The sequence below is a fragment of the Saccostrea echinata genome, unplaced genomic scaffold, assembly GCF_033153115.1.
Source record: "Saccostrea echinata isolate AGI-Se365-2 ecotype Australia unplaced genomic scaffold, CSIRO_AGI_Sech_v1 ptg000056l, whole genome shotgun sequence".
NCBI classification, from domain to species: domain Eukaryota; kingdom Metazoa; phylum Mollusca; class Bivalvia; order Ostreida; family Ostreidae; genus Saccostrea; species Saccostrea echinata.
The window spans coordinates 7,209,062-7,230,401 of record NW_026889805.1 but is presented as its reverse complement, the minus strand read 5'-3'; the positions used below and the strand labels follow the sequence as shown (position 1 = coordinate 7,230,401).

Here is a 21,340-nt window from a genome sequence, read left to right as displayed (position 1 = left end):
CAAAAACTATATGCCCCCGAATCTTCGATGCGGGGGCATTAAAATGGTGAACAAGAGAAATTTGACACCAAATGGAACAAGTGGACCCAAATATCTCTCTCTCTCTCCTGTAATTCTATACACGCACAATTCTGTCAAAGAAGAAAACAATGAATAAATATCCCCATGCTTATGGAGTTTATGTCTCCCAGTTGATTCCATATGCAAGAGCATGTTCTGCCTACGAACAATTTCTCAAACGGAGCAAGCTATTGACAAATTAGTTGATGATAGAAGGATAAAAACAATCTAAAGACCACGAAAAATTTCTCCAAAAAGTGGAATCTGCGTGCGGAGGACGGTAGATACAACATAAGAAAAGTTGAGAGGTAGGATTATCAATTTCTAACAAGATAGCTTCAACATTGACAGGTTCAAGATCCATTCGTCTGTGAGCTCAAATATTATAACTTGTGTAAATAATGACTCCGCTTCCGAAAGAGTTTCGATCTCTGCGAAAAATACAATTAAAACCGTTTAAATAAATATCGCTATTCAAACTGTCGTCGAGATGCGTTTTGACAGTAAAGCACACAATATCAAAGTCATTTACCATGGCTTTTAGTGGGTCAATTTTGTTCCTGAGACTTCGAATATTTAGGTGTAAAATGTCAAGGGCACTGTCATAAATAGGGCCTGGATTTGTTTCTATATCGCCAGATATTAACATAATAAAAGCAAAAAATTGCATGAAAAAAAGTTATGTGTATAGACAGAATGTTACCAACATAAAAACTTTTCAAAAGACATTTTCGAGTCACTTGTTGGAATAAGTTCAAAATATCACTCAGTGTAAGAAAAACAAACATTGACGAGCAAGTTATTGCTCTATGCTGTTACCCATTGTCTATAATGTCAGGTCTAAGGACATTAAATTTGCCGCAAAACGGAAAATTATGTAAAAAATGTACACGATATGCATAAGGTCTAAGAGTTGATTTTGTTTGTTCGTAATCAATGTGTTGACAGTTATAGATGTGTTAAGAGCAGAAAATTGGAAACAAATAAACAGCATTTCAGCATACAATAAACAACATACTATTTACATGTACAAAATCTGATAGAATGCCATAATAAAAAGCTCCATTTTAAATTTCAAAGAATTTCACTAGAAACATAGAAATTTGCAGAAATCAGCGCGCAAGCGTACATGTCCTCGTATTCATTAAGACATTGGCATATGCTATAAGGTACTTTAAGACTTGGCTAAGGTTGTTAGTATTTATAATGCTCTTAATTGTTAACAAAAAAATATGAAATTCAGGGTAAATATAAATTATTCAAGTTCGTACTTTATTCAATCATCAGAAATTTTCATAGAATTATATTGAATAGTAAGAAAGATACAACCTATATTAAAGTATTAGCCAATCAGATTTCAGCACACGCGCACGCATGTATAGTAAGAAAGATACAACCTATAAAGTATTAGCCAATCAGATTTCAGCACACGTGCATGCAGTAAAACTATGGACCCTCCTAGACCTGTAGACACACCGGCGGAATCGTGCTACTTCACTCTCGGACTATGACACGCCAGAACTCCATCTTCTTAATTTTCGTTTTATAAGAGATGTGACAGTGGCGTACTACAGAAAGACAACAGCGTTCCCTTGAATAGACTGGACAGCTGTAGCCCCTGTGTACTAACTCCGTTGCAAATTTACATGTGAATATCTCTCAGATTAAGTTCATCTTGTTGTTAATTTTTGCACTCATTGTTAATTTTTGCACTCATGTACAAATTAGCACCTATGTAACGTTACTTTCTTTGAATGTGTATTTTTGTATAATTAATGAATCTCCAATAGAAGGAAATAAAGAAAGAATGAATTCTGTTTTGTTGAAAACTAAAAAAGTTATAGCCATTTAAAGTTTCAGCCAATCAAATTACAGGACACGTGCATGCGCGTGTTTTCAAGACTTTCTGCATATAACATATTTTATAACCTTATAAGTGTACCTATATCTTAAATTTCAAAGGATTTTATCAACAAAAAAAAAACCCAAAACAAAACAAACACAAACAAAAACAAGGAAAAAAGCATAGACATATTAAATATTTATCACTATAAAAACTTTTAATCTAAAGATTGTGTTTGAGAAATGATAATATTTAAATATAAAAATGCTAGAGGCAATATGTATTTCCTTGAAAATAAACAAAATAAATTAAATTACTGGGGAAAAAAATGATCGGAAAGGGACGATTTTTATGGGTTTGTCATAGAACATCAAACAGTCATTTATATATATATATATATATATATATATATATATATATATATATATATATATATATATATATATATATATATATATATATATATATATATATATATATATATATATATATATATATATTGTTGGACTGTAGAAAAGTTTCTCCTGTATAAAAAGAAAAAAAAAACCTCTACTCGGCAAAGAAATGCATGGATCCTCGTACAAACTCGTATCATGTTGCAGAATTAATTTCCATAAGTTTGTTTTTTTTGTCTTTAATTGCACACAAGCCATGCAGTCCTGACAATGAACTGAAAGTAGCTAAAAGTAACCACGGATCCTAACGTGATAACGTAATTCCACCCTCATGTGATAGCATAAGTTCTTACAAATTTTTCATTAATTAATTTATCTTCGTGCCCCTTAAAAAATGATCATTTGAAAGAGCACGTGTTTTTGAACGTTTTAAATATTGTTTGATAAAATAATACAAATTTTAATCGATTATTTTTGTTCTTTCAAAAAGGTCCAAAGAGTAATAACTCTTACTCATGTGTTTTCATTCAATGAATTGGTTTTCCTGATATGCACAATCTATAAACATTTTTAAAGCTAAAATTATCTGAAACACATTATAAAATTTATGTCACTAAACCCAGTTTTTATGTTATTTTGATAACGCAGTTGACCAAAAATTAGATTTTTTAAAAATGCTGATGCTTCTGTTTACCATTAAAAAGGTGGCGACCTGTGCATTTTTGTGATTATTTAACTAACTGTATTAGTTTATTCAGTGAAAATTTATGCAGTTTTTCAACTTTGAACCCATATAAGTGTGAGAGTAGAATCGCCTTTAATATTTAACAAAATGAATTATACAGAAATTGTTGTCTTTCTTGTAAGAACTAAGCTCCCATAACGGTAATCCAGGAATTTGTTTGCCTTACACGTGCAAAGCTATCACTACGGAAAGAAAATGGTTAATAATTTTGATTAACATCTTAAAACAAATTTAATACATGTACATGTATTATACCGAGATTTATAACTTTCAATAGTAAAATTTAAAAAATGTAACTATTTTTCTCCCGAAATTTGAACTTAACCAGATTCATGTCAGATTTCAAAAATCATGCACGTCTTACCGATCTATACTCGGGTAGAAAGCATCGTTTTAAAAAGTGTGTGTGTTTGTGTTGGGGAAGGGGGGAGAAAAATGAAAAATATTTCAGAAACAGAGAAAAAAATTGTCTAAATTGAAATCCTATTTCGTGGCGAAGGTAGGCGGTACCTTAATTTCAACTTTTTCGACAAGAAATCTTTTAATACAATAAGATGGGGGCATTTGACTATCCTGTAACAAAAAGCGGGAGCCAACCGGCTTTTCAAAGAACATTTTCAAACTAAATTACAGTAAAATATTATGTTCAATAAAAGTCGCTGAGGGGGTTGAGGGGACACCCTCACCCGACACTACGTGCTTCAGATGCAACATCAGAAAACATGTAATAGGTCAATTGATTATATACTAGTACCCTGAATTCGTTCTTAACCGTAAAATGCACAGTGACAAGATATGGTCCTCCGGCCGGTTTTTTAATGCAGTTAAATAATTAGCGCATATTACAAGCAGGTAGTATATTGAATTTGAAAGTGGGGTCAGACAAAAAATGACAATGTTTCTGAAAAAAATTAAACAAAGGAAAAAAATTTAAGGGAAGTTAATGGACCAAACTCGAAAAACACATTTCATGGGGGCGGGAAAATCCAACAAAAAGTGCGGAGGGTGGTTGCAATCAACTCTTTATGACAATTTTCGTACTAATTTCATATCAAAATATCATTCTCGGAAAAAAGGGACCCCCCAATACTACTTGCATCATAGGCGTCGGAACCGGGGGGGGGGGTGGCTTAGCCCCCCCCCCCCCCCCCACACACACTTTTTTGCAAAGATAGACATAATATAGTCATTGAAAATTGGGGCTTACCCTTATTGTTGGTTTACCCCCCCCCTTTCAATTTGCTTCCGACGCCTATGTGTATTATATGTTCCTCTGCATCCTCCTCTCTGTTTTGCTCCTTTTCCAATATTATATTTGATTAATGCTCCGTGATCTGGATTGGATATGTTTCATTTCACAAAATATGTTAATTAAGCTATTGATTAAAATCATTCATAATGTATAGAATATGATGCGTCTATTTCCTACTAACATTTCTTTTCAGATGGAGCATTGAAATCAATGGGCCTTATAGTGCTCAAGCAATGCTTTGAGAACTGAAACAATGAACATATATGTTACGTCAAAAGAACAATGAATTAAATGTATTACCGGATTTTAAATTGGTTTTGTTCATACACTCAGTGAATGCATGAGTTTTTAAAATTATGTTGGTCAATGACTTATGTAAAGATATGATAAGGTCAAATTTCTAGGGACACGGGATTCACATTTTTTCAGGCAATCCACCCTCCTTTATATATATATATATATATATATATATATATATATATATATATATATATATATATATATATATATATATATATATATATATATATATAGAGACACAAAGTTGATTTAAATTGAATCTTAGTGTCTTAAGTTACGCGACTAATAAAAAAATATATACCACCAATAACCTAAAACTCCATACGATAAACATTCAATAAGCCTGCCTATTCGTGGTAGTTGGGATTTTGTAGCTCGTTGGTTAATATGTTAGACTATATACAGATCAAGATTCTCTGATTTAACAGTTTAGTACTGACATACTGACATTATGATTTTCTTTGTAGTTGCAGGAACGTAGTCGTATATACTTGTACTAACAAGTATATAAGTTCCTGACAGTCAGCAATCTTCGTGTTATAATGTTAATTATTACTTTAGTCTTTGCAGAAAAATTACTATATTACGAAAGCAATAATAACACGGATAATATACAAGAAAACACGTTTTGAATATACAATGTACTAATATTTTTTGTTTTGTTATTGGTTAATCTGTTGAAACATGCAGCTGTAAGATATATAGTTATATCAGGTACTATAACATTCTTGTATATTACAAAAATAAGTAGATTTTCTTAGAAGAGTCTATCATGATAAACGTTGCCTAATTTAAAATTGTGTCATTATTTCCCGGTTCTGTAGTGGCAAGTCATGGCAAAGACAAAATTACCGCCCTTTACGAACTCTCTAGTGATGAAGAACTGATTGGTATAGAAATGACCTAACTTCCTGTATCCTAATTAACATGCAATAAATTTTCTAAATTAGTGACGTTTATGCCTAATACAAGCAAATTTTATAACATTTATGACGAAGAAAGCTTTAACTGAAGTGCAACACAGTAAACGATTATCTGACATAAGGTTAAACCGAAGGCAACGCCGATATACGTGAAACATTATATAGGCCAAATTTGGTAATATGGCGGGGGTGTTGTTCGAAGATATTTTTGATGTGAAGGATATTGATCCCGAGGGCAAGAAGTTTGATCGAGGTGAGTATGAAAAAAATAAATAAGTTCGTGTATGTATTTTCATCTCATTATATGTTTTAATCCTGTTAACTGGGGCTATACACGCACCGGTGCTGTCAAATATGGCGACCTCCTTGCATGACCCAGCATGACCGCACGAGTAATGCGATATTATCTTGGAAAGTTAGGCCTCTTGTCTATTTTACTATTCATATTCCACTGTCATGCGCATTTTAGAGATGCACGGTAATTAATTATTGGTAAGATATGTTAGCTTTACGAATTTTTATATTACACATACCCGGTAAAATCAAAACATGTTTTGACAAGTCTGGTTTTCAAACGTATGATTGGCTGTGTATGTTAAAAGGATAATAAAACCCCCTGTAGACCTGGCTCGTCTTCATTGAGAATGAAACACATCAGTACAAGAATTTATGGTAGAACTGCAGAGGTAGGAGAGCAAAGTACTATATTTGAAGATAGTAATTGTGACACAAATCAGGATAGAAAATGCATACTGATTCACTGGCTGATTGGTCTGAATTGTGGACATGGACTCTCGATGGAGTTTGACCTAATATATCATGTAAGGGCATGTCAATTTATACTTTTATCGTTTTAAAAGATAAGTAGAGATAAGTGCAAAAGCCATTAATTCATGTGGTTTGCTCATGTATTTGTATAGAGGGATAATACTAAAGGAGTGCTGATTGCATATTAAATAATTAGGAAATGTGAAATAGTTACTGGAAGTGGTGGTATGCAAACTATGAAAGACAGGCTGCAGCATGTACACATCCACCCCTTTTGAGCTGCAAGTTGTTTGCTTTTTTATGACATAAATTGTTAATTTCCTGTAATGATGTTTGTCATTTCATATAATTTAGCATATGTATAAGAAATAGAAGAAACACTATGATATATGTTTGCAAATTAATTTTGAAAGATACACATGTCAGTTCTTGTACTCTGTTGCCTAGGACAAGATTACACAAACATCATACACACAAGTTGCTCTGAGATAAAGAACTACAGACTAATTAACTTATGTTACTAGTTTGATATTGTAGTGTTTGAAAATGAAAAAAAAAAGAAAGACCCACACTTGACAGAACAAAATATATTTGAAAATTCATTGGTATGGAACTCTATGTAATATGTAGTTTATTATTGAGTTACTATTTTGGTACTGATGCTAATGAATATTTAGATTTCAGAATTCTAGCATTGCACTTCTTTATAAGAAAAGGCTTAGACAGAAATGTAAAAAGGTTGGACATGCTGAGTATGAACTGAATGGTTTTAACTTTTCAAGTTAAATCTTTCCCTTTCTTTTTACACAGATCTTGGCAAAGATATAAAATGTATAAATTAACAGGGGTCATTATTACCAGATATAATAATTTTTTTTTGAATTTAAAAAATATGAAAAAAAATTCTCCACTTCTCTGCAATCTATTTTGAGCAAATTAAATCTTGATCTATAATGAGTTATGACCATAACATTTGCATTATAGTTTGGTTTCAAAATTTTCTGAGTTTAAGAGTCATGTGTAATAGATCAGCAGGGAGTGTTTGATTTGGCAGGAGTTCACAGTGGCACAGTATTTAGGACCAAACTTAACTAATGTGCATGTAATAAATGCTCCTTAGAATATAATTTTACTGGCATACTGCCAGATAAATGCATTTGCTTTTTTGTACATGTATATTTAAAGACAGAAGTTTGTACAAAAGAAACAGTACATTGACGTTTAAATACAAGCATAAACAAAGTGACAGTGAATACACAAAATCTTACAAGATTTATTTCTGAGCACAAAGGTTGTTTTGCATGAACATATATGAGTTTAATTTCTATTGATAAAAACCCCCTCTTTTATTTCTTTGTAGTATCCAGACTTTTTTGTGAGTCTGAATCCTTCAAAATGGATTTGATCTTAGATGTCAACACACAGATGTACCCAGTAGACTTGGGTAAGTTATTGTCACTGCTCACTTCATCAGGAGTGATGTCATTGGACCTAAATTTTTAGGCCTTTCATTCCTCTCCCCACTAGAGAAAATCTGATACCAGTATCTTTATAATAAAATAGGATATGCATCATGTATTGCCGAACATTGTTTGATAAGGGAAGTAAATCTCCAGTGAAATGTTAACTTAAGCATTGAAAAAGATCCTTGTGTTGTTTCCTGCTCTGCACATACTAGATGAAGATTTTAACGGAATTAATTATTGATCAGGATGGCACAGCATATGCTGGTAAGATATATATGTGACTGTTGAAGAATTAGTATATTTATTGCTGTTAAGTCATCTATCATTGAGGTCAACAAAAAAGAACATATACCATGGCATACATTCAAGATGTTTTGCTCTAGGACTGTATCTTCCTTTCTTACTACTTCAGCCAACAAAAGACAGCATGTTTGATGCAGAAAAGTGAAGATATTTTAGAAAGATTTTTCCATATTAATTTAAATTGCAAGTTGTCTTTTATATTTCATAATAAATATTGATTACAGTTTAAAAAATTTCATCAAAATTTGATAAAGTTAAATAACCGTTTAAACATGTTTAGTCCTGTAAAAGCAGCCTTTTAGAAAATTTATCTGTAATGAATACTGAACTGTGCAGCCAAGATTGACTTCCAGATTTCACTTGTCTGCAATGGAGAGTTTAAACACCAGTATTTACATATGATTTATAATAATTTGCACAGGTAGAGCAGCCCAAGTGATAAGTCGAAACATGCCTGTAGCGTTGTCATACAGGTGCAAAATGGACAGGAACACCTACCTTAACTGTACTATATATTTTATCAGAAAGCTGACCTTATCGACACTACACACCCTAACACAGTACATGTAGTCCACATAATTCATAGGGGAAAACTTTGATTCAAATGATTTTAATACATCTGAACATTGAGAGAAGTATGTATGAGACCTGTTTATAATTAGGTCAGATGTAGGAGGACTTTTCTTATACCTTAGTTGATATTGTCAGTCTAAAAAGAGAAAGTGCAGAAAACAAATTTCTCTGAATTTATCAACATGAAACTTTCTGGAATGTTATAAATAGTGATCATTTCCATGACAATAGATGTGTTTTAAATAGTTCCACTTTTCTATTATGCCCATCTTCTAAATAATTATCCAATAACTTATATTTGGAATCTTGCTTTTTAAAGCATTTCATGTTGAACTTTCTAAGGGAAAAACTGTTACAAATTTTCTAGGGGACAAATTCCGAATGGTTCTGGCTAAAACCCTGAGGGAAGATGGCACTCCTGATGATGGTGAATATAACCCCACTGACACGGGACCCTCTAGGGCAGACAGTTTTGAGTATGTCATGCATGGAAAAGTGTACCGCATCGAGGGAGATGACACTGGCCCAGACTCCAGTCGATTGTAAGTGATGACACAGAGTGTTGTGTGTGTCGTTATCCCTGTAGAAGTTCAAAGAAAAGCTTGGTACATGTTTAATACAAGAATTTCTTAAAACAGTTTGCTATGGATTTCAGCAGTATTTCACATGTCACTAGTTTTTCTTTCTGTAGAATATCCCATAGTACTCTTTGTGCTTTTTACATATAAACATTTGTTAGCATGTGCACAGATAATCTATTTATATGGGATGCATGAGTGTGGGTGATTGAATGCATGTGATATTTGGTAATGGACTTTGAATGTTTAATTGTTAAATAGGATGTGTTCTGCTAACAAGTTGCATTGATTTAGACACATAAAAAAAAAGTAATATCTTTGTTGCACTTGGATGGATCATAAAAATCCAAATGATAGAAATAAATAAAACAAGGAAAAATAAGAAGTTTTTCTAAGCTGTGAACAAACATAAAGAATAATTTCCTAAGGTATCTTATTCCAAGAAACAACCTGCAACAGCCATGCAGGCAATTTTCCTGTTCCATTTTGTACTGCAAGACTACACTTGCCTGATTGCGATATTTTAATATTGACCCAACAGGGTTAAAGGTCAGATAAGTGTAATGAAAAGAATGACTCTGTGAAAGAAAAATGTCTAGAATAACTGTATTAAAGGTCTTGTTATTGTAGTGATGAAATCAAAAGTAGCTTTAAATGTGGGAATTACAAATTGTTGCATTATTAAGATTTTACGGGTGGTTTAGAAGTATATACATATTTAAAAAGAATCTATAAATAAGCATGCATGGGTTGTAAAAGGACCTGTTTCAATAGAGAGAAAAAAATCGATTTGTAAAGCCTGTTAAACAATTGATTGGATCGGACTGCCAAGTCAGGACTTGAATGAATACTTTGTGGGAAATATACACTTAGGCACACACAAATTCTGAGTGCGATCAAACTCAGAAATGTGGCTTACCATAGCCACCAAGCTTGGACAGGTATCTCATCTTCAGGTTTGTATATATAATGCTAAGGTTAATCAGAGTCTGTTAATGAATTTAGGAAAAGTGCCCACACGTATGTAGACAATACATGTACATAGAACTGTTGAACAGGTAGATAAGGCCCTCACATTTACCTGACCTTGCTGTCTAGTACACTAAGTATTCACTGTCATTATCTTGTGACGGTTCAAAATTGAAAGGTAAGCTAATAAGTGGGGAGTATAACAAGGGTTAGACTGAACCTTGGAAGGAATGCGAGGGAAGCGATGATAAATGTTTTATGTCTGAGAGAAAACGCAGCATACATATGTACAATATACATAACAGGTGTACTTCGCTTCTTACATACACAAAAGAAAATAGAAAAACATTTCAGAAAATCAGGTGTCAAATTCCTGAATACATTAAAAAGATTTCAGTAAATCCTATTTATAGAGAGGGAAAACACTGTACACTAAAAATACAGTAATTTAGCCACATTGTAAATTGAATGAAGTACAGTATGCATTTGAGAGTGTGTTGATAAAATGCCAGGTGGTTGACATTTGTAGGATGGGGACTTCAGCTCGACCTTTTACCATTCAAGGAATTGTGAATGGGGAATGTTGCTATTTTTGGATCAAAATTGTGCTGATGTAACTTAAAACTGTATATCTGCACTGGAGATTATTTTTGATGTTCCTACTGTGGATGTGGATCAATGATTCAGATAAGTTTGGCAGTGTGTTATGAAGACGCTGGGTTACAAAGTAAAATGTTTTTCGTCATTGGAGGCTCTGAGATGCTTTGCCTGTTGTGTTCCTTGCTTGTTTTTGATACTTAGTCACCATCTTAAACCTACCTTTTTGTCTGTTATGAATTCTGGATCCTTTATTACATAATACATACAGTGCAATGATGGCGGTAAATAGGGTCACATTTCATTCACAAGTAGGTTAGTTTGGCATTTTGTTACCAGGTATACATCTATGGCTATTTTTACCACTGGTTTCCCCATGCATATTAGTATCTGGTGATGGATTATACAGAATTTCTTGTATTATGTGAACAGCATGCCTCATTTCTTTCTCTGTAGTATTATAGAAGGGTTTTCAATGTCTTGCAGTCAGTAACCTTATTTTCTGTGGATTACTTAAGAAGTCCAGGGGACGATGACCTAGGGATTATCCAGTGACTAGTGAGAGAGTGGTTGTGTTGTAGAGCTTGTGGAGGGTAAGGTACCATTGTGTGTTTGTAGAGGAATACACTATGAACACAGCTGGTGGTATCTTGTTCTCTATGGTGCTATGGCTGCTGCTGAGGAGGAGGAAGATGATTTGGAGATATTTTGTGCACACTAGCTAAAGTGAAGTCGGTGCAGTGAAGACACATGAGTGTTGTACCGTACATGTGTCTGTTCACATGTAAACAGGTTAAGGTTTTGCAACAGTAGAGATATGACGGATTATTATTAAACATCATTAAATGGCTCATTTAAGTTGGGCTAAAATACTTTAGATAAAAGCAAGGGTGAATGATCTAACTAGAGGGCATTGTGTTGTCATTCATATGTACATACTGTTACAGCATCATTTTGTTTATACACATATACTCTGTTTAATAATTTAAAGTAACGTTTTGGTCTACTTGTTGGAACCTGTGCTTTTTGGAGAGGGACAGTATACATATGCATTGGTTAAAGACAGCCAATTTTTGCTAGCATAGAGAAAGTGATATTAGGTCTATTCTGTAACTAGTATTCAACTAGAGATGGCTTACTCATGTGGGTGAAGGTACCATTGGGTGTTCACATAATTAACAGTGTGAACACAGCTGGTGGTATCTTTTCTTCTGTGAGACAATTCACCATTCATATGTTATGGAGGTTTCTTGTTTTCTGGAAACATGGTAGTCTGCATGTTTGGGAATAGATAACTTAAATTTTCTTCAAGATCTATTACTTTATATATTAATGACCCTTACCTCTTTTAGCATATTTAAATATCAAGTTGTAACATGTGTATTAAGTGAATTGGGGATCTTTGAATTGTCACCTGGTTTGAGAGAAGTTTAGAGGGCTAGTTCATGGGATAAGAATTTAAATTGCTCATTGATTGAAGTTTTTTCTGAGTGCTGAATGCTATTTAGCTTCGTCTGTACGACTGTTCAAATTCATGGGGTGTCATTTCAATATAAGAACTATTGATCTTGGTATTTTCTGATCATTAAATTGTTCAATGACAAGATTTTTCAGTTTGATAATAAATGTATATTGTACATTTAAAATTTAAAAATCTTAATCTAAAAGATATCCATTAGCAACAAATCAAACAAAGGGCAGGTGAATTGAGCTAGACTGGGTTTTTGTTTATAAGTCATTGGACGTCGATTTAAAGGCATTCTTTCTGCACAAATATCCTTATTGTTCTTAGCTGATAGTACATAAAATTAATAGAATTTCAATGGAATAAAATTAGAACACCGGCCCTCCACCAGTCTTCTTAAATGACGTGTCAATTGAACCATGACTAGTCTTGACTTGACATGGTGACTAACATGACCAAACTGAGAAGTACAAGTTTGGGAGGGAAATAGTGGAGGGAAACATGTACTGTACAGTTGGTAGGGGCACTTGGAAACTTTTGTAAAATGAATAACGCCAATTCAGCAAGCTTATATTCAGTTATTGTAATAGGTAAATTCATTTGTCTGCAACTCTTGTTGGTAAGATACTAGTAATCATACATTTTTGCATAAATTATACATTAATGACATTCCAAGCAGGCATAAAATCAAGTACTAAGATTGCATGAAAAATAAACCATTCAGGTTTATGATCCCAAAGAATAAATGCCTTAAAAATATTCTTATCCATGTGCTGTTGGAGTAAAGGAAATTATGAATGAAACACAGTTCATGATAATTGTACAGAGTATTTTTGTAAATACAATCTACATTTTACTATTGCATTGTATTTCTCTTCATATATGTACATTTCCCTTTATTTATTTTAATAGAGTAGAATTCTTGAAGATAGGATGTAGATGTGACAGTGATATAAGTACTGAGGTTTACTCAATATAAGGAAAGAGATAAACAGGACTTCCTTATAATTGTCGTTAATTAGGAAGAAAACAAGCGGAGTAGCCAGAGGTTAAATCTATAGATCTGATACAAAGTATTCTCATTAAGGCTTAAAGTATTTTAATATCATTTTTCAAAATAAAAAAAAAATGAAAATAAATTCCCCCAACACTTGAAAGGGGGGGGGGGGGTATACAGTGATAGGGTGTCTGTCATATCCTTCTGTACCCCATTACACTTGGGGGTGGTCATCCCTAATCTGCAACCTCTCCTATGCCAATGAATAAAATTTAATGAGCATTTCACAGATTCTTGATTACATATACCATTGTGCACCTATTTCAGACATATTTGGAGTTTCTCATAACAAAACTCACACACTGCCATTCTTTATATAATATTGGGGGTACCCACCTCTTATCCGCAACTACATATTGCAATAGTGCACCTCCTATGGACAGATATTTTGAGGTTCCCATAGGAAAACATGGACTTTGCCATTATACTCATATGTGAGCAGGGGTTATCATTTTGTGAGCTCTGCAGTGCTCACAGTACCTCTAGTTTTAATTCTTATAATTCAGACAACTGCAGTACATTTACTGACAGTTTTATTATCTATATAAAACAGGTAGAAATGTGGCCCTTTCACATATACGTATCATTTAATATTTGATTTAAAGCCCAGATAAACCTACTTCCTGGAATTTGTTCTTTTTTTATATATATCAAAATGACAAAAAGTGGGTTGATGATATATTACCTACCCAGACACAATGTTAGCATTAGTCTACCCACTCATCTTTAACGGGACATCCCCAAAGAACAGGACCAGGCATGCTTCAGTTTGGCAACAGGTCTTAAGTCCCTATTAATGCATTGCCAAATTTCAAGTCAGAAAAAAAAACCCCTCACATTATTTGTAATGTATGTATCTATTGTCTGTTTCACCTTTAAGAACATTTAATTACAAAAAGTCTTTTGTTTGAAACTTTACCTTGTTTTAATATTTGCACTTACAATAATCTGACTTTTATGCATGAAGGAAATGAATGTTATGCATGAAACTAAGAATTTTGTATTTGTCCAGAGCACTTCGAATCAATTCTCAGTGTAGAAAAGTGAGAAGAAAAAAGTAAATGTTGACTTTCTGTCTCATATAAATCTTATAAGCCTTGTAATGTAATGCAAACATCATATGCTAATGATGGAATTTTAATCGGATGAAAAAGTTTCGTCAGCGATATATTTACAGTACACTTCTCTTAAAAAAAACAGGAAAGCCTAGATTGTATATACCTACAACGTCAGCATATGAATCAGCCCTATTTTCATACAAGCAGTGGCACATGATAACGTACAAGTATATTGTTATAGAAGGTTCAAATTTTTGGCTTCTTGTCAATTTCTTCCTGTGATTGTGATAATATGCGCAGTCTACGTACAGGTGAGGTTTGTGACAGGTATTAATGTAGCTGGATGGATTTAAACTAATTAATTACGGCATAATTCTATGCAGTCGATTGATAAATAATTGTTTCATAATAATTAGGGATCCCTCTGACCTGGGGATGGGAGAGTTTGTAAGTAAGGTGTCTTCAGATTGGCTTAGTTAAGCTTCTAGTCTGTAAATAAATATTAGCTAGGTCTCCTACAATGAACTACCCATGTTCACAAAATATTTGTTAAGAAAATGAAGTCAAACGGAAACATTCTTTCGTTTGTTCACAGTGGAAAAAGTTATGTAGAATTGATTTAAAGGTAAGTTTTATTTAAATTCCTTGAACATGATTGTAAAAAGTATGGTAGTGATGTAACATTATTTAGCTCTGGATTTTAAGGCGGTAAATTCTTGTTCATGCAAGTTTTTGAATCAAATTTATAATTTCTAAAGAGCTTATTTGAATTGTTTTAAATCCATTAATAAAGTACAATATAAATCATTTCTTATCATTTATAAATCTACTGTATCCTAGATATCATCTATTTAACAGTTAGTGTATTACTATCAGAATTGGGAAAGAAATTTACTCTTTTAATTTTTATATAAGTAATTTATTTATTTGATTGAATTTTTTTCTCTCCCTGGTAAAATGTGTCTTTTTATGTTAAAAATTGATAAAGAAAATCATTTATCTTTTACAAGAATCTAAACTTTAGGTAGAAACTAGATAACTGTGATAGAAGTTACAAAAGATTAAAAATATAACCAGACAAGACTTCATAACCCAACTTTTAAAGAGACTGCAATATAGGTTAGGACTTCCTATAGAAGTTGTTTGCTGTGTCATAAGACAGAACTCACAGGGGGGACATGGCTTTACCCTCTCTCACAAACCTTACACTATTGTAACAAGTTGGGATGATCTTTAAACAATTGTTCTCTAACTTAGATCAGTAGACCGATATATACCTCATTGGACAAATTAAGTTTTAAATAGGATAGGGTATATTTTACAGATGATATTACTGCTATTGCTTTAAATATTGACCAATTTCTTGTAATGTTATTTGCTTATTAAAATTTTTTGAATTCTGAGGTGAAGAATTTAATATTAGTGCAATATTGGCATAGCATTCAATTTTCTGTTTTTTCAAATAAAGGAGAAACTCACATAAAAATTTTGATACTTCCTCTGAAACATTCCCACTACCTCTGAACATGTAAAAGCCTCCCAAAGAGATGACCTTGTATTTTTAATCTCTGTTCAATACATAGCTCATGGAATTATTTTTGTGAGAAAATACAGAATACTTGTAAAAAATTGTCTTTTCTGTCATATGATGTTGCATCACATGGTTTCCATCCTGCCCAATAGCCTTGGTTGAATTTACATGTAGCTATCAGCAGACCAGTTTACATGGTTGTTAAGCATTTCATGTAGGTAAGAGCAGGTAAATGATGACCTTATTTTGTAAAATAATAATATATTAAAAATAAAACAGACAATTAAATGTAATGTCTATAAAATAATCTGAAAAAGAGAGAAAAATAAAATTGTGATATATATATATATATATATATATATATATATATATATATATATATATATAATTTGAAATGAAATTTTAAGATTAATTTATAAATATTTATAAATAATACAATTTACAAATCATTAAATGTTCGTTAAAAAATATTGTTGATAATTGATATTAAATTGTGATGCTAGCTTTTATCAGGATTAAAGTCTATTGATACTGTTTTGATAAATGGATAAGCGTTCATGGAAAAAGTAGTGAAGGTAGTTTTATCATAAAGTCATGTGAAATTGATAAATTTTTATATAGGGGGAGTACATAAACTGTTTTAATTACTGTCCTGTGTTGTGGTGAAACTTTTCCTGAGTTAATGAAAACACAGGAAATTGTAGGAAAAAAAAAAACATGTGACAGAAGATTTAACTCAGCTCAACAGCTTGTGAGTTTGTAGCAGTTGTTTAATTGATTCATGTATTATTTTTTTATGATTAACAGAGAGAGAGGGAAAGAGAGTTTTCTGAATGTGATACATTGCATGAATATTGTATTATCTGTGTTGCATGTTTAATATATTAATACATGTATTAACTTACTTTGCATGAAGTGTATATTTTGAAACCCAGCTATGAGGATTAAAACTAAAAATTTTATGTATATTTCTTATGAAAAATAAAAATATGATATTAAAAAACCATCATAGCTGGGTGTTTTCTCTAAGTGGCCATTCTTTTCTGATTTCTGTTTTAATTTTATTAACACTTATTGTAACTTAGAATTCCTGCTTTTTGTACTGATTTAACATATTTCTGGATCTTTGTAGAAAACTTCAAAAACTGTAGACTTTGCTTGCTACTTCTTCATACATTTCTTTCTTTTTTGATTTGTTGTTGTTATTCCGCTAGTGGATATATGAGTGATGAACTTGGACAACTTGTTTAAGTACATCACTGCACTATCTTATAACAATGTAACTGCTTGACGTACAATGTACTTAATCCTTAGAACTCCTGACAGTTTGTCTGACTATTTTATGTTTAATTTATTATGATGTACTTATTAGTAAATATTAGTCAGCTGATCTTCACTTCAAATAGTCAGACAAACTTCCCTATTAAAAAAGATAAGTCATTTACTTGCCGTTGGAAGGGAAGAGAAAAGGCAGGCCACTTAGATGAAAACTTTATATGACAAAATTTACATTGCACAAATTCCTCAATATAAAATGATGCACACATTTTTTTTATGTAAGTGATGCATAATTTGTTTATGACATTTATAATAAGAAGAATCCAAAGGGAATTTTTGGTCTGGAAATATTGGGGGAAACAGTTTTGTGTTTCACTGGTCAGTACCAGATGTGTGCATTGTGCATCAATAGTAGTATAGTGTAAATGCATAATCTGGTATGTGACTGGCCGATGCGCTCTCATCCTAACCTTCACCTTTGACCTTCACCTGTAACCTTTGCCAGAACCAGTTTGCATGCAGACACTAACAAGTCTTCATCTGAAAAAAAAAAAAACTTGTTTGAATTTAAAGTTATAATCTAGAGAATGTTAATTATAACTAGTACTTAATGACTGATATTTGTACCTTTTTAATTTTTAACATTTACAATGTACTTGATTAACAAATATTAACAATATTCATTATTGCATGTTGCTTGCTATAAGAATTATGTTTTATTTAGCTGGCATTTATTAAATTAGAATTGGGTATGAAGCTACTGTAGTAGGAAAATGTGTTAACAGGAGCTGAGTTAAATCCATGTTCTGTTGCAAAAAAAAAAAATTAATAAAATAAAATAAATAGAAAAAAAGACCGATAACAAATACTTAAGAGATTTAAACTACAAGTACACATTAAACTGAAGCTGAATTCACAATCATATTCACTCATTCTGCTCCTCACTGCAGGTACCATTGAACCATCCATCCATCCATGCTACTTGTCCCTAGCAAACTCTCTCAAAATCTGCATATTCATTGCTAAGGTCCACAAATTTTGGACAAACTTCGATGGTGTGTTTTTGTGGCAGTGTGGTTAGCTGGTTGTTATGACAACGTAGTACCCACAACCACTATTCACACTTCCTTGAAACCACACTTTGTTTCGGCCCTATTTGGTTTAGGTGGTATTTGCTCTTTGGGATTTTTTTCATTTCTTGTATAGCAAAAGAGCTTTTCATAAATTATCATTTCATAAATGGCCGTCTAGCAGATGGATGTATGGATGATTTGATGGATGTGTTAAAAAATAAAAATTTAAACCTTTAAACTCTGACCTCTACTACACATCTCTCTACTTCATTCATACATTCATAATATCATCAAACATAATACACAGCACATTAAACTAAACCTAGGAAGTTACTGAGCAGTTGCAAAAGCTTTGTCTGAGGTAAATGTTACCAGATCATTTGAGATGCAATGAAAACTTAAATGGGGTAAATAGGATATTTGAGACATTCTTGCATGTACTCTATTCATTCTGCACAGTGGTTGCTATGATGAGGACGACGTCTATGTTGTATCATGTTTTGTCTGATAGTATGCTTTATAGTCAGTTTGCTGCATGGCTTTACACCTGGAATAAATAGAAGTTCTGATGCATGCTGTTCATTTTAGCATCATTACCATGTAACATGTTTACCTCGCTCCTTACCATTAATCACATAAATTGCATGACCATATTCCTCTTTGTCATTTATCTTAAATTTTAAATGAACTCTTTGTTAAAGTAATATTGGATTTCAATTTGATATTCTCAGGACATTTGTAATGAGATTTTGATAACTTGTCTTTACTTTGAAATGAATATGTTGACTGATCTCCCCTTTGTTTTGATTGACAGGGCAGCTTATGTGTCATATGGAGGACTACTGATGAGACTGCAAGGGGACGCCAATAACCTGCACGGCTTTGAAGTCGATTCTTATGTTTATCTCCTTATAAAGAAGTTAGCGTTCTGAAACTTATTAAAAATTTCAATTTCAGAGATAACAAAATTCGATCTGTATAGGCATGCAATCACTATTGATTGCAGTAGCCTGGATCAAGAAATGATTATTAAGTTGCAGTAACTTGCCGTTAAGGTTGTTCATCAGGATTGTTGTTCATAGATACCAACCATATGTGTTCAATTGTTCAATCATTTTTGTCATGTATGTAAGGAGGAGTGGGTCTATTAAGTGAAGAACTCACCAACCATAAAAGTTGTTGAAATATTATTTTGTTATGAATGACAAAAATCAATAAAAAAGAATTTTCTTAATTGGTCTTTGTCTTTTCTTGATTTTTAAAATATCAGTAATATAACAGTGGAGGTGAATTTGAATAGTGTCCGGGTTAGAGGAATCAAGCATTTAAATCTTAATTGCATTCAAGAGATGAAGAATTTGGTTTTTACACATTGATGTTAATATGCACAATGTAAAAAGAAAAAGATATATTTAGACCAAAAAAATTCCAATAACCACAAAGTATAGGGGGTTATAAGAATCGTTTGGGGAATCTATACTGTAACTTTGTAATGAAAAAGTGTTAGTAGTTCACATTTGGAAGGCTGTGAAATCAGCAATAACCCAGAACCCTTGGGACAAGGCAAAGGTAGCTATTCCCCATTCCTTAATTTGTGATGTAGAAAATACACAATCTGTTCTTGGGCACCAGACTTATTAGATCATATCAAGAGATTGTGTCTCTGTCAAGAATGAGGTCCTTTAGACAAGGTTGTACTGACTAAATTAGTCCTTTTGACTCCATAACTCTATGGAAACTATAAAGATTCTGGATGCAAATGAAAAATAGTTCTATAGATATTTAGGAAAAGTGAGTTATAAAGTTTTAGGGATAAAAATGTTTAGTTTATATGAGTATAATAAATTTAAATCTTCCACTACTGAATATGCTTTTGTTGGGTCTTCATCTAGAAGGGACAAATATCCTTGAAAAGGAAATCTTTTGTCTGTGTGAACAGATACAGTACGTGTAAGCACTGGTCTTGGAAATATACCATACATGGTTGCTGTCTTGAAATATAAGCAATACAGGCAAACCTCGTTATTTGAACTCGATGGGACCGAGAAAAAACGAGAGATATTTGAGGGTTCGAGATATGGAGGGTAAAATACTTAAGAAATACGAGGGGTGATCAAAAAGTTCGCGAACAATCTCTATATTTACAAAACCACAATTTAGATCAGAATGAAATTTGGCACACATATAGTCATACACATGTTCTATAAATAACAGATGTTAAATAATGTTTTGCTCCATGTTTGTGATGTCACAGTGTGAAAATGACGTCAATATGTAGGTCACTTGTGACAAAAAATGGTTGGCTCAGTCGTACTCGAGCAACGAACAGCTGTAAAGTTGAACATATATCTTGGAAATTCCTTTGCAGTAGAATATGATAATTTGTACAAGGTTTATGAAGACAATAGACTTACCAGAATTCAATCATTAATTGGATTGATTGTTTAATTGAAGACGGGGAGATGGTTAAATATAATGTTTGTTCTGTTGGCCAGCGAAAGCAAGCCGGAGAAAAGATGTGTCCTTAATTGAGCAATATGTTATGAAACATTGTCAAGTTACAATTAGAAAAATGGTTGAATATCTTAACAATAATATAATTATTAAATCCCTAAAATTGTTTACTTTAGACTTTAAACATATGAGATATGATAAAAAGAAGGTGCCCATACTTTATCCACATTGGATAAACGACGCTCCCGAGACAGAGGACTCGGGTTGTGATGGGTCACTATACTAATTGTGGGGATATCCTTATCCACCCATCATCTTGCCAAGATTTGGCCATTTCTGACAGACGGACTGTTCTTGTTATAAAAAATAACTTGCATGGTAAGAAATATAAGACTCGGAAAAATCTTAAAGCTTCTCTGAACAGACTTCTACGGAGCATGTCACATGACTGCCTGGATCACGTGATTCGCGCATGGGCAAACCAATGGCAGATGTGCATTAAAATCGGAGAGGACTACTTTAAATTATAATAAACACTGAAACCTCATTTCATTTTTTTTAAGGAAGTAATTCAATTTGTTCGCGAACTTTTTGATCACCCCTCGTACGTGGTAAGGACTTCCCAGTTACTTTGACATATCCATAGTATTCG

The 21,340-nt window shown here is 32.6% G+C and overlaps 2 protein-coding genes across 2 annotated transcripts in view; one reads left to right on the top strand and one right to left on the bottom strand.

Moving 5' to 3' along the window:
• Positions 1–21,340, bottom strand: part of LOC133172934 (uncharacterized) — a 92,618-nt gene that overhangs the window by 54,502 nt on the left and 16,776 nt on the right. The gene's annotated exons all lie outside the window — the stretch shown is intronic.
• LOC133172887 (DNA-directed RNA polymerases I, II, and III subunit RPABC3-like) lies at positions 5,487–19,468 on the top strand. The gene is made up of 4 exons (XM_061307723.1): positions 5,487–5,771; positions 7,647–7,730; positions 8,996–9,170; positions 19,049–19,468. Exons 1-4 carry the CDS (start codon positions 5,699–5,701, stop codon positions 19,164–19,166), a joined length of 450 nt encoding a protein of 149 aa, XP_061163707.1. The 5' UTR covers positions 5,487–5,698; the 3' UTR covers positions 19,167–19,468.